Genomic DNA, 22,550 nt, shown 5'->3' with positions numbered 1-22,550 from the left:
GTTGCGAGGCCGGGGCTGCGGGAGGGCCCGGGCGCCCCAGCTCGCTTCCTCCTCGCCGCCGCCGAGGAACGCGCGTGGCGCCTGCTGGTCCTGCCGTAACGTTCAACAAGAGCCTGGCGGAAAATAAGAACACTTATTTTTACGTTTTAATTAATAAAAAAAATTCTATTAAAATAAAAAGCCGAGTGATCAGACGAACTGACGCCGAGCGGCGCACCGAGGTCCCGCAACAGGCGCTGAGTCGCGGCGGGTACCTAACGGACCCCGCACGCAACCCGCCCGTGCGGCTGTGCGCCTGCGCGGTACCGCTTCTCAACAGGCGCGGGGGGGGATGGGGTGACGAAGGCGTGTGACGCAGGTGCCGGCAGGCGGAGCTCCGCCCCCCGGTGACTGCTCGCGGTTGCCGGCCGGTATCCGGCTGTCAGGTGCCGCCGCCGGGCTCGGGCTGCCGCCGCCTTCCTCCGCCGGCTCCGAGGAGAGACCGAGGGCAGCCATGAAGATCTGGAGCTCGGAGCACGTGTTCGGGTGAGGGGCCGGCTCGGGGCGGGGAGGGCTGAGGGGCGGTGAGCTCCCCGACACCGCGCGCGGTGGCCGTTGAACGGCGGCGCCGCTCGGGTGCCTTGCCTTGACAGGCCGGGCCGGACAAGCCGGGCCCTGCCAGGGTGAGGGCCGAATTAGGAAACGCCGGGGTCGCGTCCGGAGGAGGGAGACTGGTAGCGGCGGTGGCTGCGCACCGGGTATGCCGGCACGAAGGCTCGCCCGGGAGCGGGGAGGGGGGCACCGGCTTTTGGCGGCGTTACATTCTCCGGTGATGGGGGGTTGGGGGGGTGGGCTGGGGACGGCCCCCGGCGGTGCGTCAGCTCCCCCCGCTGCCTGGCCTGCGTCGCCTTCAGGTTTTTCAGGCGTGTTGGGGACCCCTGCGAGGGTTTCTCCCACTTCCTGCCGCTGGCGGCGGGAAACGCCATTCCAACAGGGAGGGCAGTGGTAGAGCTGGCCTCGCAGCATAATTGCTTGGTAAAGGTGTGGGTATTAAAGGAAGAATAGCTTTCACGCTATCCGCACCCCCCAAAAAAATAATCCAAAACTAATGACGTACTTGATTATACATTCGGAGAGGTGTGGACAGAGTGACTGTGTATCTTACCTTAGCCGTCAGGTGCTCTCACAGAGATGCCTAACAGACAGCCATCAAGTGACAGCCGAGTAAGTTTTCTGACTGTCAGTCCTTTTCTGCATTAAAAGTATTTTGAACATGGTTCTGGTCATCCAGTTCTGCTTTTGTATAACTAGGGAAGAGCAGGCAAGTGTCAACAGGTGTGTAACACTTCCTCAAGCTGCACCCGGGAGCTGACCTGGCAGACACAGCGGTTCCAGTGCAGCTCTTCGAATGCCACTCATCAGCTACAGGTCTCTTTAAAATGTAAAAACTTGTAGAGTGCCAGGGGTGATAGTTCTTAAAATATGTACAAAATATCCCAGATGTGCTGTTTTAGGCTTCTTTAATTACATTAACAGAACTGAATTCTTTACGCTGACATAGGTATTAGGTCAGACTTTAACATTAGTCTGGTATGAGTACACCGCAGCTTCTAATATGAAATGACAGGCAGAGGCTAGTAAAGGCTTCTTGTGTATGGCGTAACTTCTGAGTTTGAGATGAGTATCTGTAACCTGGGAGCCACAAACTCTGTTTTTATTTGGCATTTTTTCATCGAGATCTGTGTTGGAATACCCCCGTCTTACGATGTAATGTGTGCAAGTGTAGATAGTTAAGTTCAGGGGTTAATAAAATGTTGTGTCTTATCAGATCTCTGACTCCTAAAAGCCCTCAAGGACACTTATCAGAAATGTGACCTTTTCAGTTTGTGTATATTCTGTTGATTATGATGTACTGAAGATAACAAGGAGTGGTCCTCCAGCTCTCCTTCTGACGTAGGAATTGAGGGCTCTATTTTTCCTGTTTGCACCAATAAAGCTGAAATGCTTTTTCTTACTAATCTTCTTGAAAAAATAACTTATTTTTCCAAGCTCCTGTTTATTCTAGTGGTGGTGTACTGCTGATGCCCTTCTGTACTGATCTTTTTAAGACTAAAAGTAGTGTTCTTAAAATCAAATCCATTTAGGGCCCTAAGTACAACTCTTATGTACAAGTTGGCACTCTTAAGCCTTCTTACGTTAGATAACAATAGCTGAATTTTTAAAGCTACCTTTCAAGGTTATAAACCTTTAATTCCAGATCTGTCAGTTATTCTGAATACAGAAATCGTTGCTTAGGGACAGAATTTCTGTATTGGATCAAGTCCATGATTTCTCTAGTCTCCTTCGTTTCAGAAGAAGATATATGAAATCCCACAACAAGAGCCATATGGACAGCCTGTCCTCCAGTAGTGGGGCTGCTCTGATCCCAGGAATCTGAGATGATCAAAACTTGTTGGAACACACCCAATGCGTTGCAGCACAGATCTTGATGAGAAAACAGTCCCATATTGGGAAAAGTATCCATAAATGTAATTCATGCTAACAAGCTGCTGGAAGCAGCAGTGTCAGTGCAGACTTAACGGCAGTGAGCTGGTCTGGTTTCTGAAAATCTGTTTCTTTAGGTCGAAGTTACTGATTTTTTTTTCAGTTGAATTAAATTTCATTTTGCTTTTTTGCTATAGGAAGAAACAGAAGCTAATGATTTTTTTCTCTCATTTATTTGGTGTGCTTAGATTTATAGAAGAATTTATGCTGGAGTGGACTTCTGGAGGTAATCTAATCCAGCTACCTTCTCAAAGCAGGGCTAACTTAAATATTAGCTCAGGTTGTTCTTGTGGTTGAGTTCTGAAGCGGGTCGAGATTCACCAACCTCTGTGGACAGCTACCTTGTCATTGTTGTCGTTGTGGGGTTTTTGCACAGCTGATTGGAATGTCACTTGTAGCAATTTGTGACTGTTGCCCCTTGGTCTCGTTTCTGTTAGTCTTGGGTTAATAATTCCTTTCTTCACTCTGAAGAAAGGAATTTTTGTTTGTTTGTTTGTGTATCGGTACTTTCTTATTGCCTTTCCAGGCATCACTGAATTGTGAAGTGACTTTTGGGAGCTACAGAGTTGTACAGCACATGCCATATTATGGCAAGCGACATCCCTGATTTAGTGTTGTCTGAATAGTTGCAATTAAATACAAAATAGTTATATAAAATTGTCTCCTCTTCTTTTTGCAGACACCCCTGGGATACAGTGATCAAAGCTGCTATGAGAAAGTACCCCAACCCCATGAATCCCTGTGTGGTAGGAGTAGATGTCCTTGACAGAAGTCTGGATAACCAGGGGAGGTTGCATAGTCACCGTCTCCTCAGCACAGAGTGGGGGCTGCCAAGTATTGTAAAAGCGGTACGCTTTTGCAGTCTTAAAGGTTTATTAAGGGTGTGACACATTCTTATGTCATCATCTGAATTGAAGCTGAATTGAAAATAAAAGCTGCATTTATCGGAAATATCATCCACAAATATCACATAAGCAGGAACACGTTGTAGGCTTTAATATGCCTGTGGTGTGTGTATGTCTCTACATGACTTCCAGACTGGTTTGTGTCATGCTGTATGACTGATAACGACCTAGCAGGACGTAGTCTTGCCCCGGATCACACTGTTCTGGTATCCATGAATGACTTTGTATTTTTTTGGGGTCACTAAGAACTTGATATTTATGCATTTCAGTTTTGGGAGTTTTTTATTTTTATTTTAGTACTTAAATTTTTATTTCTAAATTTCTTTATTTCTTCACTTTCAGATTTTAGGAACAAGTAGAACTCTGACTTACATTGAGGAACATTCGGTGGTAGATCCAGTGGAAAAAAAGATGGAGCTTTGCTCAACTAATGTGAGTGGCAGCTTAAGAAGTTTCTGGTAATTAGTTCTGGAGATTAGATTTTGTTCTTAACATTTAGATTAGAAATGTGTTCACATCTTTCGTCAGGAGGTGGCAATTTCCACGTCTTAGTTGTCATCTTAGTTGCCTATGTTTTTCCCCTTCTTCTTCTTCCCACAAATAGGAAACTTTAAATACTTTGGGATCAAACATTTGTGATTCTTTTTTTAATGTAAGATTATTTCTCAGAATGCATGTAAAATAGTTTGACTTTTAGATTAATAACTTGTTCTACATTACACTGCCATTTACAACCAAAGTTCTAATTTGAAATGCCTTTTTTTCCCAAAATGTAAATGAAGAGATATGCTGTATTTTGGTATCCTGGGAACTTGTAACTATCAAATTTAAAGTGGGGCTGTCTGTAGCAGAGCCTTGTCTCTGTACAAGAGGCATTGTTTTTCCTGAGTATTAATTTTCTGTACACTCCAAATAGCGTGATGGTGGTCTTGGGCTTGAAGAGCCTCTCTGAATTGCATGCCATAAATCAGATAAGACTCAACATTCAGAGAAAATAAATGGAAAGCTATTTGTGATTTGTACTGTGAATAGGAACTTAGATTGATACAATTAGATCTAGGATTGGAGAAGATGCATCCTCCTTTATAGGTCTTTTTATTGACCGTGTTCTGCGTTTTATATTCTGTGTTCATTGCTTTGTCTCTGACATTAAATTGAGTGCTCTACTATTGAGTAGTGATGTTGATAACAGAAAAATGAAAGGCAGGAAGTGAGGATTTCAGCTCTTTTTTTCTTTTTAAGATTACTCTCACAAACTTGGTGTCTGTTGATGAGAGACTGGTTTACACGCCTCATCCTGAAAACCCTGAAAAGTAAGTAAGGATATTGTATGCTTCTTTCTCTACAGGAGACTTTATGTTAGTCCAGTTCGGTTTAGGTATTAACTTTTCTTTATTCTCTTACAGAACTGTGCTAACTCAAGAAGCAATTATTACTGTTAAAGGAATTAGCTTGAGCAGTTATCTGGAAAGCTTAATGGCAAACACAATATCTTCTAATGCCAGAAAGGTACATCTTTTTGTTTTCTCCCTCTCTCCCTCCACCTCTACCTTTCTTTTTGTTGAAATAGTAATTCTCAATCACGTGTACTGAATACTATATTTAATTTCCCTCAACTTTGTGCACAGAGTTTCAACTGATTTTTTGGTAGGACCTCAGCAAGTAAAATATAATTTCCCAAAGTATGAAAAGGTTTCACTACTAAATCTTTGTTTTTCAGATAGAATTGGACATCAGAACAAATAAACTTTTATGTGTATGCTACAGTTACGCATAGCGTACTCATATTATTGGGTTTGGTTTTTTTTTTCCCAAAGCACCTTTTTAAACACTAACCTCCTACTTCCAGGAGTTAGTGCTAGTAGTGAATATAACTTCCTTTTCAGCCTCTATAATCTGGATTTAGCAGTTAAAGCTACCATATTTTCTGTGCTTGCTTTGTCAGTTGTTCCAGTTCCTATCCATTCTTGAGCTGTCTCCTTGCCTTTGGCTGAAAGTAATGTAGTATGAGCAGAGGCATATTCTTTGAAGAGGTGAAACTATGCTGGCTTTTGTAGGTAACACTACACCGACTCTTCTGTCTTGTGCTTGCATTTTCTACTTGGCTTGCAGCCGTGGAGCTGTACTTCAGCACAGGCAGAGCTACGGGAGTGCTTATTCTTGGGCACTTTGTCCTGTATTTCTTCAGGGAAGACGGGAAAGAAATGAGGTTGCTAGAGAAGCATAGGCATCGCTGCCTAACAGCAGGATGAGTGCACCTGAAATTTGAGTTTATGCTGTGCATCATCAGATGCAGAGAGGTTCAGCACAGTGGGAATCTGGCCCAGGTAACTCCTACTATGCTAGAGAGCCTGTGCTTTGGCCAGCCCTTTGTCCTTGTGAGAGATGTTGCTTGACCAAGGCAGTGTAAGCCAACTAGATCAGAGGTACTGACCAACTAGATCAGAGAGGAGAAAGCCTCCTTTTCTACCCTTCTGTGTGCTTCTCCAAAAATGAGAGGAAAACAGGTTAAAATCAGGGGATGGAGAAGGAGGGATGGGTAATTTATAGACGCTGAAGAGTAACTTTAACTAGGTGAGGGCTTTCTGTGTTTGTAAGTCATAAATGGAATGTATTTCAGATAAATTACAATTCTATTCCGATCCAGTTTCCATTTAAAAGTCTATGCAGGGCATATATTCTTGAAAGAGAAGTCCAAACCTTGGCTCACAACCAAACTTCAGGCTAATTCAGAGGTAGCAGAGCACTAGCTAGTTGGAATGGCCAGATCAACTGGGCACACTTAAGAATGCTGGCTGAATTCTTCTCATGGCATCTGTAGCATTTGCATGTCTCTGTTGAATTCAGAGAGTGTAAATATTTCTCGGTACCTATTCAAGTGCTGTGTGTGTGAAAGCTTGATTTCTTTTAAAGATTGTTCCTCTGTTCTGCCATTTTCAAGGAACACGCTGACTCACGAGGTTTTTGCAAATCCAAACAACCTCCTTGTTCTGTGTGTTTCACTGAAGAGTTTCTTTAGAGATGCTGAACTTGGCAGGAATTTGTACTTGCTGTTACGGGCCCTTTCTTTGCTAGCCAGTAACCCACTCTGCTGTGACAAGCTCTTCTCGCATGCTGTGCCTCTGTGCTCTTAGCACCCCTCTTAACTTCATGAAAGTTGCTGAAAAATGTTTTGTTGTTCTGACAAAATAGGAAGTAAGTATTGAGATTTTGCTCTGAAGTAGATGTGGCAGATGATGTATTATTATTTTTAATGACGATGGAAAAATCATTTGCCATATGTTGTAAATCTTTTTTGTGTTACTCCAGGGGTGGGATGCTATTGAGTGGATAATTCAAAATTCTGAAAGCGCTCTAAGCTAGCAGTTCTCCACATCTACAGTTTGTACTAACTAGTGGTAATGCCAGCATTCTTCTTCTTCTTGGTACAGCATTTCAGCTCTCTAGCAAATATGTGCATGGTTTGTGGTCATGTGAATTTCGTACACTAACGTGCATGTGCATTTTATATACATTGCATACAGGAATGGCAAACGTGTTCATTACACTGCAGTTGTAGAGAGTGAGAGCAGGTCAGCTCCAGACTGGAGCAATTAACCCGTGCCTATGCCGCTGGACAGCCAACTTGCTGCAGCCATGTCTTGTGCCACGCAGTATTGCTTATGGTTTGAAAGTGGAATGATGACTGCAGATAACTAGGAGTGTGACCCAGTCCCTCCGCCAAGTGTTTGGTCCGGTCCTGGTTTCTGTGATTTCAGTATGTAAAAGTGGTACCTGAAGAAATTAATAAATTGGTTAGTGACTGGAATTGCCATTATAAAAATGGCACAGAATTATAGTCTTAGGATATAAAATTGATTTACTGAAACAGATTGCCTAACAGGGGTAATTTTTTGCATAGTGCAATTGTATTTGCTTTTCTTACGCCTGAGGAATATTGTTGCTCTTCTGTGAACTTCTGTGGAAATCTGTACAAAGCTTGAAGCTGTCAGAATGCCAGACTGTTCAGGTTTTTCAGTGGTCTTGCAGTTACATTTTGGTACTGACGTGTCCCTTAAGCAATGTGACTATGAAAAAATCTGACTTCAAGGTTGAGAGAACCGAGTGTACTTGCCTCTGGGATACCTCTGTGCAAATTGTTTTCCTTTCACTAGTCAGTGTAGCCTGTCTCTGTCATTCCTGTATTCGCTTATGCTTCAACTAATAAGATTCCTTTAAAAAGGAAAAATCCATTCTGCTGCTGCTTCTAGTTAAGAATGTAGGCATTTTTTGCACTGCTTACTTTGAGATCGGTGTATGTCATGAGTGTCTGCTTTTACGTTCACATCCCACTAAGCTTTTATGGCTGTTTTTCTGGAAAACATCAACTACAGCGGCTTAGCATTTATCAGTCACTTAAGCTCCGCCAGCAAATCTTAATATGCAGCGTTTGGTCTGCCAAACATGTCATACTGCTAAAACACGCAATAAAAACTACTATAATATGCATGCTTGGTTATGAATGTGCTTGCTTAATGACTTACTACAGAATTTGTTGTACAGTATGAAACTTTATAGATCAATCCTCTGTCAGATTTTTTTGGTAACTGGAGGCTTTGCATCTTGTTAAGATGTGTAACTTAAATTCCTGTGCAGAATATTTTTAAAATCTTTCTTGCCAGTATGACGAGTTTATTCTTAGCTGTAAACTACAGCATATAGCTTATATTTTCTCTCCCTGTTCTCTCGGAGGGTGGGGGGAGTGAGAGAGAGACTGCGTAGTCTGGTCCGATCGGGGCTGAACTACGACAAGGTCTAAGGAAATGTGCAGGCCTCTGTAGTCTCAAAAGCTTAAGGGAATATCTTGGTGCTCCAGTTGAAAGTAATGGATTTTAAAAATTTTATTTATCTTGTCAACTTGTTTATTAATTAAAACACTATGACCTGGGTGTTTCATAGTCGGAGTCTGTGAAGAATCTCAGTATTTTTCTATTGACCATTTCCTGCATCAAAGGTGTTTGACTTTCTGACAAGTCTTCTTTGTGCAATTGGCCGAATATAACATCTAAGCTGTTGCTGTCTTACTCACTTCTCTGTGCCTGTGTCACCTAAGAGAGGACATCTTAACTTGACTTTTAAATGTCCAAATACGTGCTTACTGAAAGATGATTCCTCCTCTCTCCCCCCGCTTTGTTCCTTGCGGAGCACTCCACTCCACTAGTTCACGGCTAGTTACAACTTATTGCAATGCTATAGCCTACTTCTGTCTGGGTGCTTTTATGCATGCTTTGCTGGGGTTCCCAAGTCTTGCACAGGGTGTACAGGCAGTGGAAGTTACCCCCTGCTGAAGCATGGTCCATTTGGTGCTCAAACGGAAGGAACTCATAAGTTAAATCATACTCTTCTAAGGACTTTTTTCAGCAACTTTTATTTAAACTGGGCAATTTAAATAATGCTTTCTTGAATAATGTTGGTATTTTTTAGAGGCTTATCTTGAACTAAGTTAACTGAAACACACACATTCCTGAGGTGATCCTGGGTAGAGCTGAATCCCCCTTTCTGAGCTCTGGCCAAGAGCTGAGCACTTTGTTGTGATGCGTGGCTGACTTTTCTCGGTTTGAGGACTGCCTGCCAGTGCAGACATAGCAATTAGTGTTTATTCTGTGAATCCTTGTAATATGAAAAACCTGAAGAGAAACAGAGTCAGCCCTTCACTGAACTTAGCGAGGGTCTTGAGATAAATATGCTCTTGTTCGTAGTAAAACTGTACTTCTTTTAGTAGGTTACACTTTGCAGCCTGGAACTGGGCTTTTAATATTATTCCAGATATAGTCCCTCAAAAGTATCTGTGGGTTTTGTTTTGACTTTTTTGTTGTTGTTTTGAGGTTTTCAAAGCTGTTTATGCAGATTCTTGTCCATGCTTAGTGGTTTATGAAGGACAACAGCAGGTTCTGGATACATTATGACATTTTTGTTCACTTTATCACCTATAATGCATGCAACAAAAATAGTACATCAGAGTGCAGAACAACTCTATGTGTGTAGGTGTGTTCTCCCCCTTTCCCTCGATCTCTGTGGAGGGCTTCAACACTGACACCAGCTCTCCTAAAAACTCAGGATTTCTTGGGCTCAGACCCTTTATCTCCAGAACTCTTCTAGACTTGGCCAGAGCCATGTGGCTCCCAGTTACTGCTCTCCACTATTTGTACTTCTTATTCTTAGTAGGGTAATAGATGTGAAAGTCTCTTGGCTTCTCTTTAAGTGAAAAAAAGATCTGATTTCCTCTCCTTGTTTTGGCAAAAGCTGTCATTCTGAGATTGTGGAGCTCTAAAATCTTGCACTTTTGTTTCGTTAAAGTGCTTCTCTTTATTTTCTTGTCTTCATTGTGTGGCTGCGTGCTCATCTTGTGGTCACTGGGGTGCAGCTCCCACAGAGTCTTAAGGCAAAAAGGTTTTGACGTCCTGATTTTGCCCCAGCTCTTACTAAAGCATTGGCTATCAGTGCCTAGCTTTGAGGCACTCCCATTCTGAGAACTGAAGAGAGAAAGACTGCCTTGATATAAAAGGTGTGACTGTAGTCTCTCGATTAGTCTGGTTTATATGCTGAAAAGTAGCTGTGCATGAATATAGAACTCAGTGAGTCCATCTCTGAACTCTTGCCTGAGATCAAATCAATTAGTTGCTACTTCAAAGAGCACTTGGAAGACTCCCCTTCTTTGTCCTGGATCTTCTCAAAAACTGTCCCTATATAACCTGACTAATGAATCTGAGAATAGTATCTCGACCTTACCATAAATTTGCTGATATTCTTTGGGTGGTGGGAGCAGCAAACAGTAAAAGCAGCAATACTCTTACAGAGGGGAACTTAACTGCTGAATTAGGCGCTTTGCCTAGTGCGCTACTGTGCGCTCACGCCACTGTTGCATTTACTTACTGCGTATGGGTTAAGCAAATGCCTTTTCAGTGAAGCTTCCTTAAGAAGGTGCTCAGAAATTATCAATATGATCTGGTATCAGACTATGCAGGACATGGAATTCATTTTAAAATTAGTCTTATGTCTGACAGAGGAAAAACTATAGAAACATGATCAGTGGGGGTGTATCTGTTCTGATCCTAAATTCCAGTATTTTCCTGGCAGGGTCGGGATGCCCTGGAGTGGGTGATCAGCAAACTAAACACAGAACTGGAGGACCTGAAGTCAACGCGTGAAGGCATGAAACCAGCCATGGCAGCAGCGTCAACAGAAGAATAAAACCAAAAATACCAAGTAACTGACAGAAAAGTTTTCTTCTGCAGACTGCTTTGTAGACCTCCTTTCCAAGGCTGGTCTGCATCGGTTTTATATATTTATAAGAATATTGGATCAGCAGAGAAGTAACCTCATCTGTCATCTCCACAGCAGCTCCTGTTGCCTACTGAAGATCAAATTGACCTCCTGCAGATGCTCTTTCCATTTACACAGTTTATTTTTAACACTGGAAACAAAATATTTAGCACATTTAAAACTGCCTAAATGTGCCTTTTATAACAAAGAGAGAGAGTATATTCTATTTATACCATCTTGGTTTTTTGTACTCAAACTTGAAATGACTGCATGTGTGGTATCCAGGATTTTCCATGTGAACATTTGTTCTGTGAAGGGCTGATTGATAGGTACTAGAGCACTGCATTTTGTGTGTTTTGTTATCTGGTGATGTCTTATAACCATGTAAAGGGAAGTACAGGAGTCAGAACATGATGCTGTAGAATTAGATACCTATCCAGAGGATCATCCTGAAAAGCTGAAACTGATGTGGTACTAACTTTTCCTATGTTGTTTAAATGTGCTGCTGAACACGACACACAGATACTTTACCTCTTAGATGTTTGTATCCAAACAAAGATAAAGTTTCTATTGATGTTAATAGCCTAAAACAGTTTCTTGGTAGGGAGAAGGATATAATTTATTTTCATATATATTAACTTGCCCTATTTCCTCCCCCTCCCTCTGAGGAGAGGAGTAGTAATTTCTGGAAGGTGCTGGAAAATACTTCTCTTATTTATCTCTAAGAAGGGTACTTGGATGAAGAGACCATGCTGTTCCACTGATCCTTGCTCTTCACTTCATGTCTTAACTGAGGGAGAGACTGATGCAATAACTGGAAGAGTTGAAATGAGAAATAAGCAGGAAATTTTAAATCCAAAGGGTAAGGTTTCATGAGCACTTACTTTTCATGCCCTGAATGGAGACAACGAGTCAAGAAAAACAAATGGACTCTCCTTTTTGAGTGCTTTCTACTAACTACTGACTACCAGTGTAACTGTATTTTTTCAACACTTCTCCACATTGGTAGGAAATGGTTTTAGGATCATTTTAAATGGTTCTCATCATCTAGAAAAATAATCCAGTAATTGCAGAAATGGCTTTCTAAAAAACGTGCATAACTATGTATTGGTAACAGCCCTAGCCTTCTCTGGTCTGCACAGCACTTTCATATTTGGTCCAGGTGTAGAATACGTTTCTTAGTCAGCCCTGCTAGGGTATTTTAACTTATTTTTTGATGAAAGTGAAATAAGTGTTGCAAGGATGTTTGCTCGTTCAAGTGGCAAGCTTGTGTTTAGGAAGCTGATAAAGAGCATGAGTATCTTCTAAAAAAATAGAAGAGTAAAATGTTGGTCACTGTTTTGATCTGGTAATTTTAAAGTGTCTGTAGCTTAAGGGAAATTTCAGCATTTGTGTTCTGGTTAGTTTGAAAGTGAACATTAATTTGGGTGTAACTATAGTCTCGCTAAATTACATGATCCTAATGAATGGACTTAATTTAAAAATACATATATATTAATCAAAAGCAATTAAATGAGTAGCTAATATTTACATTGTTCTCTTTATATGGACCTAGAGCCTTTCTTGTTTTGGAACAGAAACTTAGAGCTTAAAGTCTGATAACAGCTCCTTTCTGGAAGATAACGCTGGATGGCTTTGATGCAGGTCAGCTGTCGTGCTTCTTGAAGAAGGGATGCCACTTCCTGGATAAAGAATGCAGAAGATGTTCTAGCTCCTGGTAGCGTCCTGCTGGGAGGGGGAGTGCAGCTATGGCAGAACTCTGCATATGAAAGGAAAAGATGAGTAAGTGTGTGTGCATGTGGAAACCTGTACTACAGCATTTCCATACATGCCTTCTGGAGATGATGGCAACATAACTGTCAGGGGAGTAGAGAAGGCTTTGGAGAGGTTCATGTATTGCTTCAGTTTGGAAGAAGAATTGTCTGAAGCTACTTCTTCCATCAGATTTGAAATAATTGTTTAGTGTTGTCTTAAAGGTGACTGACCTGTGTATAGCACCTTCCAGCACTTGCTGGTGTCCCAGAAAAGTCCCCACAGGCTCCTGTGTTGTCTCTTGGGCTGAACTCCTCTGCCATACCTTGGGGTCAGTAGCAGTTGTGCGTCAGTTTTCTGGATTACTTTCTTGGCATTTTGTTTCCTTCTTCCTGAAACAAATCCTTGCCTGCTTGTGTTGCAGCATCTCCTTTCTGTTTCATTTCCTGCTGGTTTTGGGCTGCTGCTTCTCCACGTTTCGTGCTACCTGGGAACTAAATGGCTAGGTGTTTGGTTTTCCAGTCTGTCTGCTGCTCCTCTCGCTCTGCATCAGCACCTTGCCTGCTTGTGCTCAGTCCTCTTCCGCTTTTCTCCAGGCTAAATGGGAGTGGGGAAGCTTTGGGTAATTTCTTCCAGAGGCCCGTTCTGTCACCCAGCTGCCTCTCTCTGCAGCTGGACAGTGCTGCTGTGTCTCACCCTGTCTTTGGGGTCTGTGATACTCCTGCCCCTCTGGGCTTAGTGCGTACAAAGGACCTTGAGGGCAGCGGTCACGCTGGGACCAGGCAGGCTCCAGTGTTTAGCAGATGAAGTGATTCTTAATTTCTCGTAAGATTTCCTGGACACTCTTCTGCTTTCTGCCTGCCTGGTTTGCATATGGGGCTCCCACCCTTCTTTTCCCTTGACCGTGTGACTCTTCTCCAAGGGATCTGCTCCTGTATGTTCAGCCCTGCTGTGTGTTAACACTGGTTTTCAAGCACTCCATTTCCCACCCCAGTTCTGTCACTGTTACAGTCTCAATTGACCCTTGGGGCAAAAAAAAAACCCCTACCTTTGCAACTGCTGATCTTGGTCCTTCCCTAGGGTCACTCCCCCCATCTTTTCTTTATTTACTGGAAATGGCTAAAAAATATTTCTGAAGTCAGTTTTATGCCATGTGCAGTGGCTGTGGTGTCTGTCAAAGATAGAAGGCTGCAGGGGAGGGAAAGCACTAGGCTGCTTGTGGGAGCAGGTAGCTTTTTGGATTGGTGCAGAAACAGCTGGGTATGTAGGCGGGAAAAAAATACAAAGCAGAAATGGTGTTAAGTCAATAGTCGTTAACTTGGAAGGATCTTCAAGTGCTGGGGACCAGTCAGAAGAAAGCGTGGCACCTGTAACCATGCTGATTAATGGGTAGCAAGCGCCCTTTTGACTGAGAATTCTGCACTTTGAGAATTGAAAAGAGAATGAAAGTAGAATTTGGTGTGTTGGGGCAGGGAGGTTGTTTTTGGCTGTTTATTAAGCCACTGAGGCTTGCAGTTCAGTGTTTCTCAGCCATTAGGTTGCAGTTCAAGGGAAAGGTGAGGGCAGGGTGCGCAGAGGTGGTTTGGTTTTAAGAATTTAGTACCAGTATATCAGGGCTCCAGCTTGGTTAGAGGTGTGGCTGCTCGCTTTGCCCAACAATTATGGCTGCATCGCACACACCTGCCGTGGAAGGATGAAGCTGGGAATAGCTGGTTCCTGATGGTGGGGGAAACAGTGAGGGAAGATGGCAGCTGTGGTTCACAGAGCTTGGCAAACTGGGCATGTTGGCTCTTGGCCCTGGAGGGTTTTAAGATGTTGAAGGTACCAAACTTGAGGTAAACTGTGGTTTCGGGTTAATGTCTATTTTTCGTGCTAGCGTAGGCAGGTTCCTCTTAGCAACAAAAGGCATTAACTTAAACCAGTGTAATCAGTTTTGTGTAGGCGAGCCTTTTTTTTTTTTTTCCCCTCTTTTTTTTCCTTAATGGAGGAAGAGTCGTGTTTGTTGGGAAAGGGGTCGATCCTAGTGTAGGTTGCCGTATTCTTGAAAGACCTGCTTAATGCAAGTAAAGGCACTGACCTGCAGCACTTCTAGCATGTAGCAGGAATTGCTGTATAGCACATATTGGGCATTTGTGTGTGTGATGTTGTAATAAAGTAGCACTGAGTAAGATGCCCAGTGACATTCCTTAATGTGACACTTTCCATTTAAATCTGCAGGTGGAGCAGTGAGTGTATCTTCCTAGATTGTAAGCTGCGAAGGGCAGGACTCTGTAAAGTGTCGATGTACACTATGGTGCTATCTTAAATAAATAACATCCTCAGTTTACAAACCACTTCCGAGTGTAACTGTTATAATAAAAAGCGGGCTGTTGGTCTTCAGAGAAGGCTGCAGGAAAAACTCATGTTAATCCGTGCCGGGCAAACAGCAGGGGTACAGCCCAGTACCAGGCTCCCTGGAGCTCGCTGTACAGCGTATTGGTCAAAAGTGCTGTCAGGGGTCCTCCGTGCCTGAACTGGTAACTCCATTTGGGTCTGGCGCTGCTTCATTTTGCAGTAAAACAGGAAAGAGTCATCTAAAATGATCAGCCTTGACTGGTAAATAAGACCTTATTTAGCTAACAACCTATCTTCTTACTACCGTGACACCACTTGCCCCTGGTCAGGACCATGCAGGTTCTGTGCTAGACTTTTAATTGTGGCTCCAGGAGAAGGCATTTTTGTGAAGCACAGCTCTTGTCCTCTTAATCCTTCCACAGTTATGTAACTGAGGTATGATTCTCATTTTTATTGGAAGGCACCTGCAAATAAATTCATTGCTAAGGACTCCTAATTTGAGGCCTCGCTGGTACAATATTTCCCTGTCTGACTCTTCCGTAATTTTGTTTCTAACCTAATTAAAATCTGCAGCAGCCAAGCATCAGGGCAAGCAACACAGAACACGCCCTCACCAGCCCTGCTGTGTGAAAAATGATTCCTGGCGTCTTTACAGTCAGCTCAAGAAAGCGCGAGCAATGCACTGCCATTTTAAAGAACTTTTTATTAGTAATGCCTAAACAAGAAATTGCATTTCAGTACCACGTAACATGAGAAAAAGCAGAAGACAGTTCTATTGCCTTTATTAGAGCCGATGCCCTGCGTGTCCGTGGAGCCGCACAGCCGGTACGCGCACAGTGACAGCACAGAAGCAGGACAAGTTTGAAGGAGAAGCGTTTGTGCTTTAGGCCTGTTTAATGTCCAAAAAGTGCATCTCGTGTTTCAGATTGTTGTTTTTTTTTTTTTTCCTTTATTGAAGGAGGGGGTTGGCAGGGGGCAACCAGCTTAAACAGAAACACAGCTCAAATACACACTCTTTATTTTGCTTTGTTATCTTTATTTTGCTTGCTAATTCCCAGGTCATGTAACCACCAGCCCCTTCAACAGAAACATGCCCATCCTGGGCGGTCTAGGCCAAAGTTGGGCCTTGGCCTCTACCTGTCCTGTGAGCTGGGCCATGAGAACACAGCAGCCTCTCTGTACACACGCACGCCAACTTAACTGGTGCTTATTTCCACAAAACCGTGGAAGCCAGATTTCTGCAGCAGTTGCATCAACTTATGCCCATGTCCTTTAATTCTAGATTCCGCACCCCCTGAAAGCCAATTTAACAACTGGCCTACAGCCTGGCCTGCAAGAGCTGAGGCATTGCTGGCTCCCACTGCTGAGCACTGACATGACTCTGGTTAGGGAAACGCAGGGAGGACCCATAGCTTAAAGTAAACACTAGAGCTGCCTGGGAGACACCGAGAAAACTATCTGCTTAAAAATTTATTTTTTTAATTAGCTATAGAAGGGTCTATTCCAAATGGCTTCCTCTAGAACTGCTCTACAAAAACCATCTCGACGACCTTTGCAGACCGCAGTGGCTTCTGTCGTTATTTCATGACCCAGAGCCCAGGCCGCCTGTGTGTCTGACACTCGCTTCAGCCAGGTGCTGCCACTGCAGAACAGCCTGACCAGAGGAGACACGGAAAAGTTACTGAATTGCAGTTTAGTGCAAAGGAACAAGCAAAGCTACCGCCACATAAATTCTGCTGTGTCTATTCGGTAACTGTTTAGCTGCATCTCCTGATTATGCCCCATGACATTCGTTGAGTGCGACTACCATGGTAAAATCCATTCACAAATCTTTGCTTGTCAAAGCGTTGTAAAGTTTCAGCTATCTGGAGCTTGGTGCACCTGGAAGTGGTGCTAATTGCTTTCAAGTACCAAAAGCTGATGGAAACTTACAGTGCAGGATGCTCTTAGCACCGATACTGAGCTTTAAGGAATTTTTAGAGCCACTGATAAAAGAGTTGTAAGCACTTTGTAGTCCCTTTTTTTGCAGACGAGAACCCTGGGGCACAGAAGGGCTCACACCTTGCGCCAGGTCAACTGAGCGACAGGAGCAGCTCTGGGGTTTTTCAGTGTCGAGTGAGAACACAGGGAGGGCCGTGGGCTCCCTCTGCCCTGGGCTGCCAGAGCCTGCGTGTCCTTCTCGGCACCCGCTCCTTGCACACCGTACCTGGCACCAGCTCTCCCTGTGGGAGGGGACTGCGGCACTGGACTCCATCCAGGACAGCACTCATGAACTTAGGCTTACGTGTCACGAAACAGTCCTGTGTCTTTGTGTATGACGTCAGACTGAGCTCATGCCCCTCTGGTTGCCCTCCTACCAGGAAATTCTGGTCAACAGTAATTTCAGGTACGCAAAAAATCTGCAACACAGCAGTAAAAATCAGACAGAAACAACAAAACAGATCTTTATAGCTGGAATTAATATTCATAAACATTCTCAGGTTGACCTTAAGATACATACATACAAAAGAAGAAGAAATAAACCAGAGCAGCTCCAAGTTATCAACATGGAAATACCATAAAATTTTATGGTAACATGAACATCATCCTTATGCTGTAGCACCGGAACGTACAGTCACAGCACCTTTCCTTCATGCCTGTGTGCTGCCACTGCTTCACAGATGAGGCTGAGCTGGTAAGAAAGACATTCCTAAAAGATGTACAGAGCTGCTGGATGAGGTAAAGCATGAAGGTAGCAACCAGGAGTCTAAAGTTGGAGCTTTTAAATTAGTTTTGACCTGTACAGCATGCAGCCAGTAACTAACCATGGACACTGATGCTGATCTTGCCTGTGAAAAAAGGGGAGCTTGAAAGAGAAGAGAGAACAATGTAATAGTTGTAACAAAAATGTTCTCCCTGCTTCTGGTTTAAAAACTAAAAACAATGAATCAGAAACCTCTCTGAAAGACTGCCAGCATTTCTCTCCTGAAGATGAGGAAAGGAGATTTCCCGAAGCCTGTACTACATGCAGAACAAGCGCCCCTCGGCTACAGACCATCAGTGGTGGAAGCAGCAACGCACTGGTAACAGAGGGAGTTGGCTGGAAATGACCACTACGTGCTAATCACATCACTGGGTTACACAAGCAGCTTTATTGCTATTCTAAGAGCACTCTGACATATTTCTGTCCCCTCATGCAGCCCAGCCAGTGCTCGGCTGTTCTTCAATCATTTTCGTAAACATTTCTTTGCCAAAAGAAACGTCTGACTGATCTTAAAAAATAAAAGCATGAAAAGGAGAGAGACAGAACCTTGAAATCAGCTTCCACATGAATAATTAACACAGACAAGGGCTACAACGGAAAGGCATTTTATTTTCACTGAGTAACACCCCTCCCTGTATAAAGAAAATAATAGAGAAAAGGCAAAAAAAAAACAACAAACCCCCAAAACACTATTGTCACCATGAACATTTGAAAGGTCAGGTTTGAGAGCTGCAGCAACGGCCTGCTCGCTTCCTCCATCCGCCGCCGTGAATCCTCCACAACCAGGTTCACGTACAAACCAACAAGACCGATCCCGCCAGTGGCATTTTTAATTCCTTGGGTCTCCTATGATGTATTTAAACAGACCTTGGGCATATTAATAAAGCTAAAAAGAACTACAATGTTTTAAAAATTCGTGAAAGGGAGCTCACTGTGCTAGTCCCGCATTCTTTTCAGCAGTAGTTCACCCTAAAATGTCTATGGAGTGCAAACTGCATTAGGGGGCTGCGAGCGTTAACTCTAATAAAGGTAACAGCCCACACACTTATAAATAAGACTCATTTCCTTTTTAAAACACCATGGGAAAGTCAATTCCCACTGCACGATTGATGGAGACTTCCTAAATATTAACAAATATATTACACGTATTTACAAGCTTCCGATTTACTCCTCTGATGCTAATGCGAAGTTCAGACCGTAACTAGGACACGCGGCGCAGCGCTGCAGGGTACGCAGGCAGATGGCTGCAGTGGATTTGGGGTGCTAGCGCAAGCAGCGAGATGGAAAGCTAAAAATAGCCCGCTCCGCAGAGAGCCAGGCAACCAGTGAGCTGAGCTCCTCCAGGCTTTGCATGACAAACCAGCCCCTGCTTTTCCTTTTGCGGAATGAAACGCCAGGATAATGCAGAGCCGCTGTGGCAGAGAGGAAGGGATGGGAGGGAAGGGGAGAGGCAGTCTCCCGCACCACATTTTTTTGGAGCCTGCCACAGCACCTGTCAGCAGCCCAGAGGGTTTTTTCCAGGGAGAAAGGGAGCTTACGCAGGCACTGCCCCACGGCAGCTCTGTGTGAGCGACGCGGAGCAATTTGTACAAGCGCTGTGGTGCTGTTCAGGTTCGCGCCCTGCCCAGCGCAGCAGAGCCAGGCCCAAGCCAAGGGCTGCTGGGCATCGTGGGACGGCAAAGGCTGGATCACGCGGCTCCCTGGCTTCCCCAGGGCCACCCTGGACACTGCCAAGGCGCAGCAGGGCACAGGTTGCCGTGAGGGACTCGTTTTTGTTTGCACACTCAGGGTTTACTGAGTCCTAAATCCCTCTCAAAGAGGAAAATAAATGTACCGGATACCCCGCACCCCAGTGGCTTGAGGATGCCAGGGAAGAGGACTGCGAGCTGAGGACTGAGCGACTGCAACGTGTGGCTGGGGCGTTTCCAGGAGAAAACGAGAACAACAACAGGGGAGATGCAAAGTGAGATTTCCTGCATTTCTTCCAGTCTCGTTTTCCCGATGCACTGTGCAGCAAACACACGGCCTGGTTTTGGCACAGAAACAAGAAAAAGTGCTGATGTGACTGAGATCAGGCGACCCCTTCCAGTAACCACAGACCTTCCAAACCAGCCTGTCCGTGCTGCTCACCTCCTGCAATCCCACAGCCTTATCTCACTCCAGTACTCCGGGCGCTTTAACATGCCAGACACTTTTCCAGAGGTACACCGAGGAGGGGGCCGTGACACCTGACCTTACACGGGACAGCTACGAGGGAGAGTTAGCCTTGAGCCCTGCTTTTCCTGTTTGCATTGGTTCAGAAAAAATTAAAAACATTATTTCAATAAGCCCTGCATATGCAAAAAATTCTCATTTTCCAAGGGGGCGTTTAAAGAAAAATAACAACGGATGAGCCCCTGGGAAGGTTTAAGGAGACTTTTGCATGTGCTTTCAAATCAACTTAAAAGATATGACACGAGTGGCTGCTCCGAAGGCGGCAACGGAACATGCAAACAGAACTGGAAGGGGAAGCCTTGTTCCCCTGGGCAGCAGGAGGCAGCCGCAGTGGGAGCTACCGCATGGGAGCCAACCACCCCTGGGTGCCCCACGGCCCCTGTGCTGTGCCTTACCGGGGCCGGCGCGGCGCTCTGCCTTCTCTTGGGCTTTTCAATGCACAAGATTTGGAGAGGAGAACCTGTTTTGATTAATACATCTTTAAAATCATGTTATAGAAATCCAGTCCCAGCTACTTTGGAGCAGTTCTGAGGTATCTCTCATTAATCTGAAGTATAGAAATGTTAATAAATAGATCTGAAACTTTTCTGCTATGTCATTCTATAATACACTGCTATATAGATATTAAATATGCCTCAGGGTATTAAAAAATTTATGAAAAAGTTACAGTAGTTGATTTTCAAGTATTAATAACTTGGCTAGTTTAGCTTGTTTTTAAATACCAAAATGATCTGGCCCCGAATTATTGACTAAACTCTGGCTATGCCCGAATTTTAAAAAAAGTATTTTGAATATTAAAAAAAGTGCAAAAAAGCATGAGACGTCCGTCACCATTGTAACATTGTTGGAACTTCTACACAACTAGTCTAGCACTCTTCGTGAGCAAATTTAAAAGGGGAAAAAAACCGAAAAAAGATAAAAGATAAAAGAAAAAAAAAGAGAGATTGCTCCCAATCTGAGACAGCACTGTCCCAAATTTCAGCAGAACACAAATTTTTACAGCCAAGTTAAAAACCCCAGAAAAAATGGGGTTATCAGTGGATATGCTGTCAGACGTAACTCTAGCAGTACGCGTGTACTCCATTATAATACAAATGTACACCTTCCCTACCCTTGTCTCTGAGCAACCGTGAGAACAACTTTACAGGTATTCAGTTAAAATTAGAAGCCTCCCTTATTTCCCATCCTCCCCATAAACTGTACAACTCTGTCTACTACTAAAACTCACTGCTACTAGTAGTCATCATCATACATTCAAGATAGAAAGTAAACTACTAAAACCTGCTCAGGAAACACTTAGAAGTACACTAAGGCTTAAAAAGTACAGCAGCTCAGGGGAACGGCCAACCACACGGGCAAAGAGCTTCCTCGTGTGTTTCTGCCTTAGGACACAGAGATTGTAGAGTCCCGTGCTGAACCCCGATCTCAGAGCAACCGAAGAGAGTTCAAAGAAAGATGGTTTGGACCACAGTCGCTCCCACTCGGTGTCTGGTGCGCGATACAACCTTTTGCTGTTTCAACGAGGACGCGAGCATTACCAGGGTGGCACTGCCAATATGACTTACTGTTTGCCACCGTGCTAACACTGACATTTCGTTACATTTGGTTCTCCGTTAAACATACGTTTTCCGCTCATCTCCTGAAAAATTATTCAAAGCATGGTTAAAAAAAGACTGAAAGCAAGAAAAGGCTTTCTAGTTTCAACACACACATACAAAAGAGGCAACAATTTCAAATTTTCTTCCGGTGCGAGCAGCTGACCCATTGCGTATCGTTCTGCACAGATCTAAACGCAGTGTTCTGTGTCTCTGGGAACCGCCGAGCAGGAAATCCTGTGATCTAATGCAAATTCAAGCCTGTCAAGTGCAACGAAGCAACGGAACGATAATCCAGTTTCAGTGACCTTGCTCATGGATGATGACCTCATGAAGACAAAAGCAAAGAAAAAGGCACAAGGCTCAGATCTCATTGATAGTCCGTTCAGAGGGGCAGTATTCAGAGGATCCCGGTGACGACATGTAGAAGGACTGCGTCTTCCTTTTTAACCTGGCTCGCTTGTTGGCCAGAGACAGGCTGCGCCGACTTGAATTGATGATTTCTGAAATAAACTTCTTGCAGTCCACACACACCTCCATCGTGCTCCAGTCCTCCATTAATTCTTTGGGAAACTCTTCATGTGATTTATCCACAGATTTGGACCTTGAGGTCAACCTGAAAGGCGAAAGAGCAGGACCTGTCACATTATTTAGCAGCACGGCAGGAGGTCCCAAGGGATACCTTCAGGAAACAGCACATCAGAATGGTCTTGACTTATATGTTCCTTTCTCCTGCCCCAAAAATGACACCAGGAGACCAAACATTGGAGAGGACAGCTTCTGCCTGGTTCGGCAAGACTGTAGGATCACTAACTGAGGGCATGTGTAACGTTTACCTTGGCAAAACCAACCTTACTGACAACTATAAACAGATGACGTGTTTGGCTAATCTGGCACAGCATCATAGCAGTAGCGATTTATGCAGAGGGTTTATACTGTAGATCCCCTCAAAAACTAGCATTTCTTTTATATTTAATTTCTTGGATTAGCTTTGACAACCATCTGTGTATAAGACGTGAAACCAGTAGATCACTTCATCATGTCAAAGTGAAAAAAAATGGCGAGAATTAGAAAAATTAGGGAAACCAAAGCTAAACCTGTGCAAGACATCACTGATTTCTCATTTAATGAGTGATTCTAGCCTGCGAGATTTATCTCTGGACTGTCTATTCACACCAAAAA

At 43.8% G+C, this 22,550-nt stretch overlaps 2 protein-coding genes across 9 annotated transcripts in view; one reads left to right on the top strand and one right to left on the bottom strand.

Moving 5' to 3' along the window:
- The first annotated feature begins 396 nt into the window (after positions 1–396).
- On the top strand, positions 397–13,217 carry PRELID3A (PRELI domain containing 3A). 7 transcript variants are annotated; one of them, XR_015257670.1, is made up of 7 exons: positions 402–525; positions 3,203–3,371; positions 3,771–3,860; positions 4,671–4,741; positions 4,835–4,937; positions 10,545–11,059; positions 12,375–13,217. XR_015257670.1 is itself a non-coding variant. In XM_086740596.1 (7 exons), the coding sequence occupies exons 1-6, from the start codon at positions 494–496 to the stop codon at positions 10,656–10,658; spliced, it is 579 nt and encodes a 192-aa protein (XP_086596722.1). In that variant the 5' UTR covers positions 402–493; the 3' UTR covers positions 10,659–10,673; positions 12,308–13,217. The 7 variants fall into 7 exon arrangements, 4 of the variants coding, with proteins under 4 accessions (XP_086596725.1, XP_086596722.1, XP_086596723.1 ...); XR_015257668.1 differs by having other exon boundaries at positions 12,308–13,217; XR_015257669.1 differs by having other exon boundaries at positions 10,545–11,592.
- Positions 13,218–17,229: 4,012 nt separating this feature from the next.
- The window catches only part of SPIRE1 (spire type actin nucleation factor 1), a 133,240-nt gene continuing 127,919 nt past the window's right edge, over positions 17,230–22,550 (bottom strand). For both annotated transcript variants that reach the window (XM_086740591.1, XM_086740590.1), the window contains one exon: positions 17,230–21,984. In XM_086740591.1, the coding sequence (XP_086596717.1) occupies positions 21,732–21,984 (253 nt within the window). In that variant the 3' untranslated portion in view covers positions 17,230–21,731. The remainder of the gene's footprint in view (positions 21,985–22,550) is intronic.

The sequence above is a fragment of the Chlamydotis macqueenii genome, chromosome 2, assembly GCF_036417535.1.
Source record: "Chlamydotis macqueenii isolate bChlMac1 chromosome 2, bChlMac1.mat, whole genome shotgun sequence".
NCBI lineage: Eukaryota > Metazoa > Chordata > Aves > Otidiformes > Otididae > Chlamydotis > Chlamydotis macqueenii.
The sequence above is the reverse complement of the archived record's forward strand: the minus strand, read 5'-3'. Positions and strand labels throughout refer to the sequence as shown.